Source organism: Heloderma suspectum, chromosome 2 (assembly GCF_057233095.1).
Source record: "Heloderma suspectum isolate Gila_16-S chromosome 2, 16-S_ref, whole genome shotgun sequence".
Classification (NCBI taxonomy): Eukaryota; Metazoa; Chordata; class Lepidosauria; order Squamata; family Helodermatidae; genus Heloderma; species Heloderma suspectum.
The window spans coordinates 365,971,307-365,988,533 of NC_139459.1; the positions used below are offsets into that span (position 1 = coordinate 365,971,307).

General features: G+C 44.3%; 1 protein-coding gene across 7 annotated transcripts in view; it reads right to left on the minus strand.

The window, feature by feature from the left end:
* Window positions 1–16,385, minus strand: part of LOC146355868 (uncharacterized) — an 81,895-nt gene extending 65,510 nt beyond the window's left edge. The window contains exons 1-4 of one of the 7 annotated variants that reach the window (XM_084831118.1): window positions 15,760–16,385; window positions 13,632–13,751; window positions 9,623–12,405; window positions 4,470–4,675 (exon numbers count right to left, since the gene is read on the minus strand). In XM_084831118.1, the coding sequence (XP_084687244.1) occupies window positions 11,317–11,889 (573 nt within the window). In that variant the 5' untranslated portion in view covers window positions 11,890–12,405; window positions 13,632–13,751; window positions 15,760–16,385 and the 3' untranslated portion in view covers window positions 4,470–4,675; window positions 9,623–11,316. The other 6 variants (XM_084831119.1, XM_084831115.1, XM_084831120.1 and 3 more) reach the window with 6 other exon arrangements.
* Between the last annotated feature and the right edge of the window lie 842 nt (window positions 16,386–17,227).

Below are 17,227 nucleotides of genomic sequence, written 5' to 3' on the forward strand. Positions count from 1 at the left end.
TGATTATGTCCTTTGCAGCCAAAGATGGAGAAGCTCCATACAGTCAGTCAAAACAAGACCTGGAGCTGACTGTGGCTCAGATCATAAGCTGCTTCTTGCAAAATTTCGGCTGAAATTGAAGAACGTAGGGAAAACCACTAAACCATTCAGGTATGACCTAAATCATATCCCTTATGAATATACAGTGGAGGTGAGGAATAGATTTAAGGGATTAGACCTGATAGACAGTGTGCCTGAGGAACTATGGACGGAGGTCCGTAACATTGTCCAGGAGGCAGCAACTCAATCCATTCCAAAGAAAAAGAAATGCAAGAAAGCAAAGTGGCTGTCTGATGAGGCTTTACAAGTAGCTGAGGAAAGAAGGGAAGCAAAAAGCAAGGGAGAAAGGGGAAGATATACCCAACTGAATGCAGAGTTCCAGAGAATAGCAAGGAGAGACAAGAAGGCCTTCTTAAATGAACAATGCAAAGAAATTGAGGAAAACAATAGAATGGGAAAGACTAGAGATCTTTTCAAGAAAATTGGAGATCTCAAGGGGACGTTTTGTGCAAAGACGGGCATGATAAAGGACAAAGACGGCAGGGACCTAACAGAAGCAGACGAGATTAAGAAGAGGTGGAAAGAATACACAGAAGAACTATACAGGAAAGAATAGCCATGATAGTGTAGTCACTGAACTTGAGCCGGACATCCTAGAGAGTGAAGTCAAGTGGGCCTTAGGAAGCATTACTAACAACAAAGCTAGTGGAGATGACAGTCTTCCAGCTGAGCTATTTCAAATCCTAACAGATGATGCTGTTAAAGTGCTGCACTCAATATGCCAACAAATTTGGAACACTCAACAGTGGCCACAAGACTGGAAAAGGTCAGTTTACATTCCAATTCCAAAGAAGGGCAATGCCAAAGAGTGTTCAAGCTACCGTACAATTGTGCTCATTTCACATGCCAGCAAGGTGATGCTCAAAATCCTACAAGCTAGGCTTCAGCAGTATGTGAACCGAGAACTATCGGAAGTACAAGCTGAGTTTCAAAGAGGCAGAGGAACTAGAGATCAAATCAACATTCGCTGGATCATGGAGAAAGCAAGAGAATTCCAGAAAAACGTCTATTTCTGCTTCATTGATTATGCTAAGGCCTTTGATTGTTCTCCTTCCCTTGGGGGACCGTCAGATCACAGACACCCGAAGTCACCATCACATATGGTGTGCCAGCATAGGGGGAAATCTTTTTTACATTGTGAAGAAAAGGGTGACTGCACGGAGCAGCAAGGAAGGGAGAGCAGTGGCTGCCCTGTGCCCCTGCCCTTTTTATCCTTAGGCCTGGGAAGGGCATCTCTCCCGGCTGGTGAAACTTGCCCCCCGCCCCTGTTAGGCAGGGACCTAACAGAAGCAGACGAGATTAAGAAGAGGTGGAAAGAATACACAGAAGAACTATACAGGACAGATCTTAATGTCCCTGATAGCCATGATAGTGCGGTCGCTGAACTTGAGCCAGACATCCTAGAGAGTGAAGTCAAGTGGGCCTTAGGAAGCATTACTAACAACAAAGCTAGTGGAAAGGAAAAAAAATTATCGTCTATCATTTAAAGAGGAAAAAGGTGCAAGGACAGTAATTAAATTGCCTCAGGCACAGGATATAAATCTACTACCTCTATGGTCACCTGTAACTGCTCTTGAGATCAAACTGCTTATTCAGACACTGAAGAATAAGGTACCAGGTGGAGGATTTTTTACCTCCTGAATTATTCAAGAGTGATGTAGGTTGGTGGGTGGGCATCACTATTGGCGGGATTGTTCACTCATATAAACAACACAGGCTGTATCCCAAAGGGTTTTAATCTTAGTATAGTTATACCGCTATTTAAGAAAGGTAACCAACAGGACTCTAGTAAGTACAGGCCAATCAGTCTGATTGATATTCCAGCAAAAGTTTATGCTAAGCACCTCTTAGAAAAACTAAAGGACTGGGCGGAAGAAAATGCAATTTTTGCAGAAGAGCAGTCTGGTTTTAGGAAAGGACGATCTGCCATGGATAACTGTTATATTTTACACAATCTCCTATGCAAGTATTCCATTAAGGGTAGACAGCTTTTTGCAGCTTTCATAGATTTAAGTGCAGCTTTTGATTCTATAAACAGATGTCATCTTTTGGAAAAGCATAAAATACAGACATAGAATTGAAGCTTTTATTACTAATTAAAGCACTTTACTCAGAAACCTATTTGAAGGTGAGAACAGGTTCAAATTTTTCCCTCAGAGATCTAGTCCCAACACATAAAGGAGTCTGTCCAGGTTGCATCTTAGCACCATTTCTTTTCAATTTTGATATCAATGATGTGGTGGCATTTTTACATAGCCAGTATCATATGCCCAACATCTTAAACAGAGAGGTAAACATATTATTATATGCTGATGACATTTTATTTCCAACATCTCCAGTGGGCCTGAGAAGACTCCTGAGACAGTTTAGTTTATATTGGAAAGAAAATGACCTACTTATTAATACCAATAAATCTAAAGTGGTAGCATTTTGGTAAAAAGAGAAAAACTCATAGATGGTTTCTCAACTCTAAGGAGTTAGAGCAGGTGAAACACTATTGTTATCTTGGTATTAAATTCTCAGCCTCAGGATCCTGGGCACTACAAATAAAAAGAAATGAACTGAAAACAGTTGCCAGTTTACCGTCTTTAAACAGACTGTTAAATCGTAGTTACCCAGGTATATTAAGCCCAATTTTAAAAAATTTCAGAGCAAAAGTAATACCTATGCTAATTTATGGCGCAGAAATCTGGGGCTTTGTGGATCTCACAAGAATTGAAAGTGTTCAAAGTCGCTTTCTGTGTCTGATTTGGGGGGTTTCTAAATCTACCCCAGTATATTTAATTAGAGCTGAACTGGGTATCGAAAAGATCTCTGGATTGATATATGTAAGGATGGCAAACTACTGGTGCCCAATAAGTAATTTAACAGAAGAAAGACTTCCTAAGATCTGTTTGGAAGAACAGAGATTATCTGTGCACAGAAACTTTGGGTTGCAAAAACTCTTTACTTTTCCCAAATTTCGGATTTTCTGACCAGGCACTAAATCCAAAGCTGAAAGCTACCTGTAATATTTTTAAACAAAGCGTGCTTGATGTAGGAACGCAAACTGACATAACTGCCCTTACATCATCAGAAACAGCAAATGGTTAGCTAGTACCAAACAACTGCACTGATATGAGAAATATTTATCAGTTCCTATGAAAACGGAATATCGGAAAGCTTTTACGTGTCTAAGATATGAACAAATGGATACTATGATGAAATGGGGGAGATTTCATGCTATAGCAGTAGAAGATGGGTTGTGTATTTGTGGAGAACCAGTCCTCGAGGACTTGGCTCATTAAGTACTAGTGTCATTTATATCGAGACATTGGAGAACATTATTTAGCACCTCTTCTAAAGAAGTGAAATACAGCAGTGTAAACGAGAAATTGATTTATTTATTACAATCAAGGAATCCATACATGCGACAGGGGGTTGCAGTATTTGCGGTGAAAGCCACTCCTCGTAGGGCAAAGTTTTTGGATGCCATCAGTGTGAAGTGCTATATTCAGAGATGTGACTGTAAGGTGATTGACATGATATTAAAGGTTCCTTTATGCTATATTATTGTTGCATATCCACCCTATTTTAACTTCGGTAAAGACTTGATATGTATTTTATAGTTTAGTTGTTTTAACTTTACGTGTAACTTTTGACATTGTATAATAGCATTTTAAATTTTAATCTTGCTTCTTTTGCAATGATCTTTGGACTGAGTCATAAACGTATTACTTATTTACGTTGTCATACTGCACCCTCTTATAAATCTAGCGGGCAGGACTCTGTGGCTCGTACTTTGGAGGGGAAGTGAGGTGTAAACATGTCGTTTTACCCATTATTTGTGTATGGTTTTTAAATTGGTTTTTTTGTATTTTATCCAGTGTGTTTTTAAATTGTGATGGCCTATGGCTTTGAACGATAAAGGTTCAATAAGGTATTTATGCACTGATAATAAGGATTTATAAACATCAACTGTGGGCCGATATACCTGGTTAGCGTCCGTAAGTGTTTCCAATAGCAAAGGAGACACTTGAGGCAGTAAAAGCAGCCGGACCGAACAAAAACAAAAATTAAAAGTTTTTGCCCTTGGTTTGGACTGACGTGCAACCGCAGTACTCAGCTAGGCCCCTCCCATATATTGAATGCATAAACAGAGCAAGATTACAAACAGATGTAACCAGTAAGGAAGAAGACGACGACGACCAAATGGGTATTTAAGGTAATATTCTATCTGGAAATATCTTTATAAAACTTACAAAACTATGTTTAATGTGATAATTACATATAACCATAGTTCCTCAGGCACACTGTCTATCAGGTCTAATCCCTTAAATCTATTCCTCACCTCCACTGTATATTCATAAGGGATATGATTTAGGTCATACCTGAATGGTTTAGTGGTTTTCCCTATGTTCTTCAATTTCAGCTGAAATTTTGCAAGAAGCAGCTCATGATCTGAGCCACAGTCAGCTCCAGGTCTTGTTTTTACTGACTATATAAAGCTTCTCCATCTTTGGCTGCAAAGTACATAATCAATCTGATTTCAATATTGACCATCTGGTGATGTCCATGTGTAGAGTCGCCTCTTGTGCTGTTGGAAAAGAGTGTTTGCTATGATCAGTGTGTTCTCTTGGCAAAACTCTTATATAGCCCGTCTTATATATGATTATTAAAATCTACATTCACTTTTGTTTTATCATACCACACATAACCATGCCACCAATATCTCAAATCATCTCCTTCTAATTCTAAAAGTCTCCTATTTTTCAATGTCACCCATTCTTTCATCCACACCAAGCAGCAGGCAGAGAAATAGATTTTAAAGACTGGTAATCCCAAACCACCTGTTTCTTTTGCATCTTGTAAATTTTTTATTTTAACTCGGTTTTTTTGCTTGCCATATAAACTTCATTATGTCTCTCTGCCACTGCTTAAAAGGTAAATCTGATGTAATAATGGGTATCATTTGAAACAAACCTAACATTCTAGATAGCGCATTCATTTTAATCATTGCAATTCTTCCCAGAAGTGATAGTTGTAATTTTTCCCATTTTAAAAGGTCTTGTTTAATTTCATTCCACACTTTAACATAGTTATTTTGAAAAAGCATACAATTCATATTTGTCAGAAGGATTCCCAAATATTTTACTTTCTTTTCAATTTGGAAGCCTGTCTTGTCCATCAGCTTTTTTTTTTTTCCTTGAACATTCATATTCTTTGTTAAGATTTTTGTTTTCTGTTTATTAACTTTAAACCCTGCCACTGCTCCAAATTCTTTTTTTCATTAAAATTTCAATTCCCTTTAAAGTTTCTTCCAGCATGAACACCAAGTCATCTGCAAAAGCCCTCAGTTGATATTTCTCCTTTTTAATCTTTATTCCTATAATTCGATCATCTTGTCTTATATCTCTGTTCAATAATTCTAGAACCTACATAAACAATAAAGGTGATAATGGGCAACCTTGTCTTGTTCCTCTCTGTATCTCACAAGGTTTAGTCAAGTCCCCATTTATAACTATTTGGGCTTTTTGATCATTATATACTGATTTCACCCATTTTATAAAGTTTTCTCTAAAGTCCAATTCTTCTAAAGTCTTAATTAAAAATTTCCAATTGAGATTATCAAATGCTTTCTCTGCATCTAAAAAGATCAGAGCTGCCTGGTTTTCCTGGGTGTTTTTCCAGATATTCCACCACAGTCAAGACTATTCTTACATTACCTCTCATCTGTCTCCTAGGTAGGAAACCACTTTGATCCTCGGGTACAAACTCAATACAAATTTTTTGTATTGCTTCCATCATTTCATTTACTGTTATTGGGCCATTCATCATTTGTTTTTGTTCCTTAGTAATTTTTGGTAAGTTTTGTTTATCAATATATTTATATTTATAGCATATTTATTTTGGAGGAGGAGGTGCATGGAATGCTGATGAAATTTGCAGATGACACAAAATTGGGTGGGATAGCTAATACTTTGGAAGACAGAAACAAAATTCAAAGTGATCTGGATGGACTGGAGCGCTGGGCAGAAAACAACAGAATGACATTTAATAGGGATAAATGCCAAGTTCTGCACCTAGGAAAAAGAAACCAAATGCACAGTTACAAGATGGGCAATACTTGGCTCAACAACACTACAAGCGAGAAAGATCTTGGAATTGTTGTCGATCACAAGCTGAGTATGAGGCAACAATGTGATGTGGCTGCAAAAAAGGCCAATGCTCTTTTGGGCTGCATTAATAGAAGCATAGCTTCCAAATCCCGGGAAGTCCTAGTTCCCCTCTACTCAGCACTGGTTAGGCCTCATCTGGAGTACTGTGTCCAGTTCTGGGCACCACACTTTAAGAAGGATGCAGACAAACTGGAGAGGGTTCAGAGAAGGGCAACAAAGATGATCAGAGGACTGGAAACAAAGCCCTATGAAGAGAGACTGGAAGAACTGGGCATGTTTAGCCTTGAGAAGAGAAGACTGAGGGGAGATATGATAGCACTCTTCAAGTACTTGAAAGGTTGTCACAGAGAAGAAGGCCAGGATCTCTTCTTGATCATCCCAGAGTGCAGGATACGGAATAATGGGCTCAAGTGACAGGAAGCCAGATTCCAGCTGAACATCAGGAAAAACTTCCTGACTGTTAGAGCATTGCAACAGTGGAACCAATTACCTAGGGAGGTGGTGGGCTCTCTCACACTGGAGGCATTCAAGTCGAGGCTGGACGGCCATCTGTCGGGGATGCTCTGACTTGGATTCCTGCATTGAGCAGGGGGTTGGACTCGATGGCCTTGTAGGCCCATCCAACCCTACTATTCTATGATTTTATGATTCTATCCATTAATTGTGGGGAGATATTGTGTCTTTTATACAGATTCAAGAAGTGCTGATGAAAAACTTTCTGAATTGCCGCCTTGTTAGTTAATTCTAATCCATATTCCCTTATTTTCACAATTATTTTCTTTTCTTTTTCCTTTCTAAGTTCATAGGCCAACCATCTTCCTGGTTTATTAGCAAATTCAAAATTTCTGTTTTACAAAATTTAATTTTTTTTGCATATCCTGAACTGTTAACATCGATAGTTGTTGCTGGAGTATTTTAATCTGTCAGAGAACACTTGACTTTCCCGGTTTTTTCTGTACGAATTCTTCTTTCTCTTTTATCTGTTTTATAATATTTTGTACTTTCTCTACTTTGTTTTCCAATACTTCTACTCTTTTTGTCATTATTTTAAACTCTTCTCTTTGATTTAATACAGCATCTAATTTCTTAATTTCTTGTCTCAATTCTTCCTATCTTTAATCTCCTCCTTCACTTCCAATCCTTGCCTCTCCATCCTTTGTTCTATGCATTGTTCAAAGGTACCCATCCTTTGTTCTATGTGTTGTTCAAAGGTGCCCATCCTTTGTTCTATGCGTTGTTCAAAAGCATCCATTTTTTTACTTATAACATCTATATTATTCTGTGTTTGTTTATCCAAGGCCATCTTTTGTGTGTCTTGCTTCTGCTCATGTACCTCTTTCTTACAAAATTACAGGTGAAAACAAGAGCCTTTCCTGGATTTACTAATCCTACTTGATTGTTCTGTAGGCTTCCCCCAGGAATCCCTGGAAAATAAAGGGGAAGCCTACTGTACCATCCGGATGAAATCTTAGAAGAATAGCTACTTTTGCAAGGGAACAAAAGGGCTCAAAGCTAAGGTTAGTCGCCGGAGTTAATCATCTACTGAAATGCTGTGTTGAAACTCTTAATTAATTAAGAGACTACAAGGACAGATGAGCTCCAATCTTAGATAGTATTTGTGAACTTAAACTCTTTTGTACTCTTTTTTGATGGTACATTTCCTCTTTTATGGTGATGTGTAATTGGCCACCCTAGTGGGAGCATATCAAAAAACCGAGTTTCTGAAGCCTTTGTTAAGTTTTTGCATCCTAGCTCATTTGGTTTAAGCATTGCAAGAAATGTCTATTAACATGAATGACTTCTAGTCCATGACCATTTCAAAGAAGTGTTTACAGTTTGCTTGATATCCTTGAACAGCTGAAAGGTCAGCATTCACGTTGCTCTTTCGTCCCCTTTAATGCCCTAACACAACAATATGTGCTTCAGAGTAAACGTGCATAGGGCTGAGCTGGAGAGGTTGCTCAACTGTTTTCATATTGTGGGGATGGAACTGGTTGGTTAGAAATGGGGCTGGCATCAGGCAGTGGCCAAACAGCTGTTGATGGGAAACCCACAAGCTGGAAATGAGTGCAACAGCACCCTCCTGCCCAGGTTCCCCAGCAACTGGGGTACATAGGCTTACTGCCTCTGATACTGGAGGTAGCATAAAGCCATCAGGACTACTTACCAATACCATTGTAGCCCTCTCCTCCAGGAAGTTGTCTAGCCCCCTTTTAAAGCCATCCAAATTGGAGGCCATCACTACGTCTTGTGGTAGCGAACTCCATAGTTGGACTATGCACTGTGTGAAGACTTCTGCCTTTGATCCATCCTGAGCCTCCCACCCTTCAGCTTTATGAGAAGACCCCTTTGGGTCCTAGCATGATGAGAGAGGGAGTACACCTCTGATCATGCCTCCCCTTACTTGGCTTTTTTCCAAGCTCAACAATCCCAGCTGTTGTGACCTTCCCTCACAGGGGAGATGCTCCAGCCCCTTGGTCATTTTAGGTGCCCTTTCCTGAGATGTCTCTAGCCCCAAGGTCAGAGCAGGACCTAGCTACATGGACTGAGTGATCTCAGCTGCATTCTTGTGGGAACCCTTACCACCACCACCCCAGGGGGCCTGGGAAAACTATGCCAGCCAGCCAGCCAGCCAGCCAGTGACTGGCTAACAAAGGCCACCTTGAAGTTGTCAGGGGCTTGAGCGTATAATCCGGGTGGGGGGAGTTTGCAGCTGCCCATTGTCTTCATCTTCCTTTTGCCTTTGCTTTGGACTCCAAGTACTTCTGTTCGGGCCATGTCCTATTTGAAGACCCGTGCCTAGGTACGTATTGACAGGTTTCGGTAGCTTTATTTTTTCTTTGAAGTATCATTTCCAAACATACTCTGGTTCTTGTGTAACTTTTATTCCCCTTTCCCCTTCCCCAGTAAACTTGCTGCCTCTTATAGCTGACTGGCTGTGCGCTCCACTCTAAATTGCCTCCGTCCTAAATCCAGTCTTCCTCTCGCTTAATGCTACCATTTAAGGTTTCAGGCTCAAGTCTTGGAGGGCACTCATTTGGACCCGTTTCATACGCCCTAGGGGTGTCCTGTAAGGTCCGAGCATCCCCTGGCTCAGGCCGACTTGGACATAAAGGGTGGTGGCAGCCTGCCTTGCTGGGTTGGTGTTCAGCCTGAGCAACGTCCTTCCCCTGCCTGCACTGCTGGGAGGAGGGGCAGCCCCCTTCCTCCTTTTGCACACACTATGCTGGCATATTTGGGATTTTGCCCCACCCTTTTCCTGGCCCCCGACACCTTCTCCAAAATTGAATTTGGCTCTTGGGGCTCAAGAGGTTCAACGCCCCTGCTGCAGCATATGCCACTTTAAAAAGTCCGGTCTCACTAACCTCTTAGAGTTCGAGAGGGTCAAGAAACATGTAGACAGGGGTGATCCGTTAGATATTGTTTGCTTGGATTTCCAAAGGCTATTCACAAAGTCCCTCACCAAAGAGTCCTGAGCAACTTTAGCAGCCATGGAATAAGAGGTCCTCTCATGGGTCAGCAACTGGTTAAAGAACAGAACACAGAGAGTAGGAAGAATTGGTAAATTCTCCCAGTGGAGGGAAGTAAATAGTGGGGAACCACGGGGATCTGTATTAAGACCGGTGCTTTTCGACCTGTTCATAAGTGATCTGGAATGAGGAGTGAGAGGCGAAGTGGCCAAGGTTGCCGATGACACCTAATTATTTAGAGTGGTTAAAACAAAAAGGGATTGTGAAGAGCTCCAAAAGGATCTCTCCAGACTGGGAGAATGGGCGTGTAAATGGCAAATGCGGTTCAAGGTAAGCAAGTGTAAAGTGATGCACGTTGGGGGGGAAAATCCCAACTTCAAGCATAACCTGATGGGATCCGAGCTAGCGGTGACCAACCAAGAAAGAGATCTTGGGTTTGTGGTGGACAGCTTGATAAAAATGTCAACCCAGCATGCAGCCGCTGCAAAAAAAGTAAATTCCATGTTAGGCATATTTAGACAAGGACTTCAGAATAAAACTGCTCATATCATACTGCCCCTATATAAATCTGCAGTGCGACCACACTTGGAAAACTGTGAACAGTTCTGGCCAGCACTCCTAAAAAAAAAATATTGCAGAGCAGGAAAAAGTGCAGAAAAAGGCAACTAAGGGTGCAATCCTTTGCAAGTTTAGACAGAAAAAAAGGCTACAACTCCAGGTCCATGTGTCACTTTTTGCCCTGGCAGCCCATCTACCTTTCAGACTGACTGTTGGTTCCTTGGTTGTTTCTTATACAGCATAGGTTCCACATGCCTGGTTATTGCTGACTGCTGGGGGATAGCAATAAAACGCTGCCATGTGCACCCTGAGAGTCAAAGCTTTATCTGCACAGCTGTGGGAAGCAGTTATACATGGCATATAGGAACTACAAACCAAAAACTCATTCAGTGTTTCTGCACTTTTAAAATCATATGGAGACCACCTTCAAGATGCCCGAGTATTTCCTGCCAAGACACCGCCTGACTTGGGTGTGACTGGCCCACGTAACAGACACAAAAACCTAAGAAATGCTGTCCTGGATTGGACCAAAGGTCTATGTAGTGAAGCTTTCCCCACCATGTTCTTAGCGTCTTATATTTGCGATTACTGCCCCACAGCTGAAGCTCTCTGGGCAATTGACAGAAGTTAAAACATTAAAGCAAAGTATAGCAAGTTGAAAAGCCATTTACATAAAAGCACACAGACAATATATACAAACAACATGTAACTAAAAACAATTTTGAACGGTCAGTCATAACTAAAGACACATCCAAGACTGATTAAAACTCATCATGTGCTGCCAAATGTCTGGGAAAAGAGATCGGTCTAAACCTGACACTGAAAAAATAAGAATGCTGGTGCCAGGCAAACCTCATGGGGCAGCTAGTTCCAGAGATGGGAGGCCAACACTGAGAAGGCACTCTCCCTTGTTGCCGCCTTCTGAGCTTTCCTTGGAGGCACTCGGAGGAGGACCCTGGATGCTCAGTGTAGAGTACGGGTAGGTTCAATTCGGGAGAGGCGTGTGGCCAGGTATTGCGGTCCCGTGCCAATTATTCTGCTATATGGGTTCCTTGATGCGTCCTAAGGGTACAGCTTGCGCTGAAGCTCTTTCCAGGTTCCATACATTTATACGATTTCTCACCTGTATGTGTTTTATGTATCCGAATGTGACTGCCTGTGCTAAAACTCTTTCCACACTTGATGCATTCGTAAGGTTTCTCACCTGTGTGGGTTCTTCGATGTAAAGTAAGGGAGCCCATCCTATTGAAGGTCTTTCCACACTCCATGCATTGATACGGTTTCTCCCCTGTGTGGGTTCGATGATGTTGGTTAACACTACTGCTAAAACTGAACCTCCTTCCACACTCCATGCATTTATATGGTTTCTCCCCTGTGTGTGTTTTCTGATGTAAAGTAAGGGAGTCCATCCTACTGAAGCTCTTTCCACACTCCACGCATTCATAAGGTTTCTCCCCTGTGTGGGTCCTTTGATGCATAGTAAGAGTACTGCTCTGACGAAAACTCTTTCCACACTCCATGCATTGATATGGTTTCTCCCCTGTGTGGGTTCTTTGATGTGTAGTAAGATTACTGCTTCCACTAACGTTCCTTCCACACTCCATATGTCTACGCGGTTTTTCCCCTATTTGGGTTCTTCAATGTTTGGTAAGGCTATCGCTCACATCTGTCAGGCCTCCCCCCTGTGTGGGTTCCTTGCTGTGTATTAAGGTGCTGACTTTGATTACTGCTCTTTCACACTGTATGTGAAACATTTGTATGTTTTCTCTGCTATTTGGGTTCTTCAGTGTGAATTTAGGGGGTGACCTTTTTCAACCCAGCATGCATTGATATGGCTTCTTCCCTGTATGGGTTCTGCAATATCTTTCTAAGTTTAATTGATCCTCAATATTTCCCCCCACACTTTCTCCTGTTTCCTGCGTGATCTCATAGGTTCAGGGCTTTATAGAAATCAGGACTCTGAGAAGCAGGTGACTTCTTCCTCCCATTGCTTGATGGATTTCCTTTGTGCCACCTTGGTGCTCCTTTATTCATGCAGGTCCCTTGTTCTGCTTCATGCCGGACGGCTTCCCAGGACTCTACAGGTGGCTTCTTATTATTCCCACTGTCCTGCTCATCACCTGCTTGGGAAAGAAAAAGGTCAGTTGTTAACAGGGTCCTATTTTCTAGACTTTGGAGTACTTTGCGGGGGAAAGGATCTGTAAATGATCAGCCAAGGAACAGAAAAGCTTTCTTCAAGAAACTCTGGTCCAGAACTGTGGACCTTAATTTAATTCACTGAGCAGACCTGACTGTTTTTCTGGAGTGTGAAAAATTATCTCCGGACCCTGAAAGATCAGAAACGATACATAAGCAGAGGCTTCGGGGCCGGGGATGGAAGGAGGCTGGGGCAGCAACAGGGAAGATCATAGGAATGCCGCCCCCATCTCCTTCCCTCCCCCAGGAACGCCCCTTTCTCCCCATTCCCACACTCCCTTTTACTACTGCGGAGGGGCATAACAGGGAGGGGGCGGGAAGCGCAGGTTCCTGGCTCTGATCTCGGAGCCCTGTCCCTGAATTCGGAGCCAGGAAATGGAGAAATCCTATGTCCCCTATACGCTGTCTAGGGGACATAGGATTGTTCCTTTAGACACTTTACTCTCCGTTCATTTCCCATTTCATCACAGCGCTCTACTACTCCTTACATTTCCCAAGTGGTGGGGGAGACCCGAAGTGGGGACACCTGGGGCAGCAGGAGGCTGAGTTTTCCGTCCTTTTGCATTTGAGAAAGGGAAGATGACACTGGGATAACAACGGAGCAAAAGGTATGGGATAAAACATGGACCATACCATCAAAGAAAACTGTATAAACAACTCTCAGGGAGAGTGTGTTGAAATTGTTACACCGACAGTGTATCACGGCAGTACCTCTGGCAGGAATAGCTAATACAGATAATGGGAAACGTTGGAGAAACTGTAATCAGCAAGGTTTACATATCCAGATGTGGGGGGCAAGTTCCATTGCGTCACGGTTTTCTACATCATATTCTCAGACATGGCAAATATCACACATCAGACCAGAGATGCTACATCAGCACTGGCCCTGTTGACAATAGGGGAAGGACAAAATGCAAGGGTGACATCTGAGGACTTGGTTGCGTTCCTGCTGATGGCAGCCCAAAGAGTCACAGCTGAAAGCTGGAAAGAGGCAGAACGTCTAACACTGAAATCTTGGCATATGGAACTAGGCAAGGAGCCATGGCAGGAAAACCGACGTACCAAATGAAACTGGCAGAGGCAACGTTTAAACATACGATTTTCATAAAAAATGGCAGGGTGTTATTTCATATACTAATCAGGTACTTACACAGCAGTATTTGTCGAAACCTTCCTCAGGCTTTGGAGAAGAGACTAAGCTTAATTTGTTAAGGTGAAGATCTAAACAGAAAAACTCCAAACAGCCTACAGATTCCACCCATATCTTGATCTGTAAGGCAAAGCGAATTATCATCAACTTTATTAGGCCCAACCAAAATGCCTCAAAATTGTATTTCATGAGGCTTGCTGGTATAAAAAGCAAGGCATGAGGAACGGAACAAAACCCAGATGTTTAGCCACACGGCAAGGCCATGAGGTCTGCAGTTTAGGCAGACCCACTCTCAAAATGCAGATTTGCAATCTGAATTAATTAGCCAATGGTCGGTGTTGCAGGTATGGGATTACACCTACCAATGCATTCGGGGAAGGAGAAGCAGTGGCTGATGTCCCTTTCTGAAAGCACAAAGGCCAGCAGTAACTCTCATTTCCCCCTTGCCATGGACTAGATGGTCTTATAGGCCCCTTCCAATCCCACTGCTCTATGATTGTATGAAACACACTGGTTCCTAAGGTACAAGAGAGCAGAAAGTGGAGGAACCGGATATGTAATCAAGGATGCTAACAAAATTTCCCTGGAGTTGTCTGCACTCCTGAATGTCAACTTTTAGCAATTTATTTTTATTTTGCTCATTACAGGAGACTGGAATGCTAAGGTGGGTAGTCAAACGACACCTGGAATTACAGGCAAGCATGGTCTGGGAGAACAAAAGGAAGCAGGACATAGGCTGATAGAATTTTGCCTAGACAAAATTATGCACACTGTGCATAACAAACACTCTCTTCCAACAACCTAAGAGACGACTTTATACATGGACTTCACCACACGGTCGACACCGAAATCAGATTGACTACATCCTTTGTAGCCAAAAGTGGCGGACATCTATGCAGTCGGTAAAACCAAGACCTGGAGCTGATTGTAGTTCAGATCACGAACTTCTTATTACACAAGTTAGAATCAGACTCAAGAGAATAGGGAAGACCCACAGATCAGTCAGATATGAGCTCACTAATATTCCTCATGAATATGCAGTGGAGGTGAAGAATAGATTTAAGGGACTAGATTTAGTAGATAGGGTCCCGGAAGAACTATGGACAGCAGTTCGCGACATTGTTCAGGAGGCGGCAACAAAAAACGTCCCGAACAAAAAGAAAACCAAGAAGGCAAGATGGCTGTCTGTTGAGACACTGGAAGCAGCCCAAGAAAGAAGGAAAGCAAAAGGCAACAGTGATCGGGGGAGATATGCCCAATTAAATGCAAAATTCCAGAGGTTAGCCAGAAGAGATAAGGAATTGTTTTTAAACAAGCAGTGCGTGGAAGCGGAAGAAGATAACAGAAAAGGAAGGACAAGAGACCTCTTCCAAAAAATTAGAAACATTGGAGGTAAATTCCAGGCAAAAATGGGTATGATCAAAAACAAAGATGGCAAGGACCTAACAGATGCAGAAGAGAGCAAGAAAAGGTGGCAAGAATATACGGAAGATCTGTATAGGAAGGATAAGAATATTGGGAATAGATTTGACGGTGTGGTCAGTGAGTTAGAGCCAGACATCCTGAAGAGTGAGGTTGAATGGGCCTTAAGCACTGCTAATAACAAGGCAGCAGGAGATGACGGTATCCCAGAGGAACTGTTTAAAATCTTGCAAGATGATGCTGTCAAGGTGATGCATGCCATATGCCAGCAAATATGGAAAACACAAGAATGGCCAACAGATTGGAAAAAATCGACTTATATCCCCATACCAAAAAGGGAAGCACCAAAGAATGTTGAAACTATCGAACAGTGGCACTTATTTCACATGCCAGTAAGGTAATGCTCAAGATCTTGCAAGGTAGACTCCAGCAATTCATGGAACGAGAATTGCCAGATGTACAAACTGGGTTTAGAAAAGGCAGAGGAACTAGAGACCAAATTGCCAATATCTGCTGGATAACGGAGAAATATACACGGTTAGCAAAAAAGTAATATGGGCAACAGATTATGGTTAATCCTGTTTTTTAATCCCACTCTCCTTCTGACCAGGCTCTTTTCAGGTCAAGGCGATCCCCCCCCCCCCAACCCCCCAAGACTCCTCCGCTGCTCTGACCCCCCAAAGCAGCACAGCTTCGCCCCACCCACCTTCTCCCCGGGTGCTGGCTCCGCATCCGGGCAACTGGACGCAGCTCTCGGGCGGACAGCAGAAAGACCCTGCAGTCGGAACAAAGCCGCTTCTGGCGCGCGGGAGCGTTGCAGCTGCGCGGATGATCCGGCGCCCTTCGCTCCTCCCCCCCTCGCCCCAGAGCAAGGCGACCCCCCTGCGCCCCGCCGCCACATGCCGGGCCCGGGTTGCTACCGGGCGCGTGGAGGCTGCAAGGTCGTGCCAGGGAGGCCCCGCAGAGCTCCGGGTCCCGTTCGGCAGCTGGACTGCAAGGATCGGCCCAGAGCTCTGGCCCCGCGGGGGGGTCCCTCCCTCCCTCCCTTTCCTCCACGGCGCCCCCCTCCTGCCCCCCGCCCCAAGGCCCCTCACCTCTCCACGCGTCCCCCCCGCCCCCGCCCAGGGGCTCTGGGCCGCTTTCCCCCCCGGGGGAGGAGCGTGGCGCGACCGCCCTCCCGCCTCTCCGGGAAGCAGCGCAGTTCCCCCACCCGCGGAGGACCGAGCCGGGGAAGCGCGCCCCGCCGCCCCGCCAGCAGCCCTTCGCCAGCCGCGCTTCCCGCCCGGAGCAGTCTCGCCGTCGGTCCCCGCAGCCGAGGCCCCTCTCCGGGACAGCGCTGCAGGCCGCCTTGGGGGCGGGACCGGATCCCCCGAGATGACGTGTGCAGGCCTAGTCCGTATCAGCGGCACGGGAGAAGGGGCCCTCAGGCTCCGGGCGGAGGGTTGCATCTCTTCCCTTCCCTTCCGATACCCCCCACTGGGGAAGGCTCTCTGCAGCGCGCGCAAGATGGAGCCCCTTGCAAGGACAGCGTCGTGCTTCGCATCAACGCCGTTCACATGCGAACGTGTGAACAGGCAGCAGAAAGACACACCACGGGCGCGGCTGGTTGAAATGGGGAGCGCCGATATCCCTCCGGGCAGGCGGGCAGGAGCCTGGGCTCACAGGCCGTGAACAGGCAGCTCGGGTGCTTTGAGAGGGCTCCCAGCAGCAGGATGTCATAGGGAACTCTGCTCTGGAGTCTTCCTTTTCTCAGCCCCAGTCGGCTGTCGGGCCACGAACCCCAGTCCAGTTCAGGAGAACCTCAAAGGTCAGGTCTCCCGCTCCAATTGTCAGATTTGTTGTCAGAACACAGGGTGGACGGTGCTGGGTTTTACCTATGGCTTGTCCCTCATTCAGAGATGTCCCCAAACAACCGGAGCACTGGAGTCTTATGAGACCCTGGCAAGTGGGATCCTCAGTCAAGGCAGCTGCACCACCCGGGTCCATCCAGCCTACACGCAGCTCTTGCTCTGTGCGCCTGTGTGTGTGTTCCAAGCTGCAAAACGGCGCGCATTCTGTCCTCCACACTGCTGCTGTGGTTGGCTTCTAAGCTCTGTGCCTCCCTGCTACTGGAATGCTGGTGCCACTTTTCACTGCAGGAAGGGAAAAGTAAATAGTAATACTTTTTCAGTAAA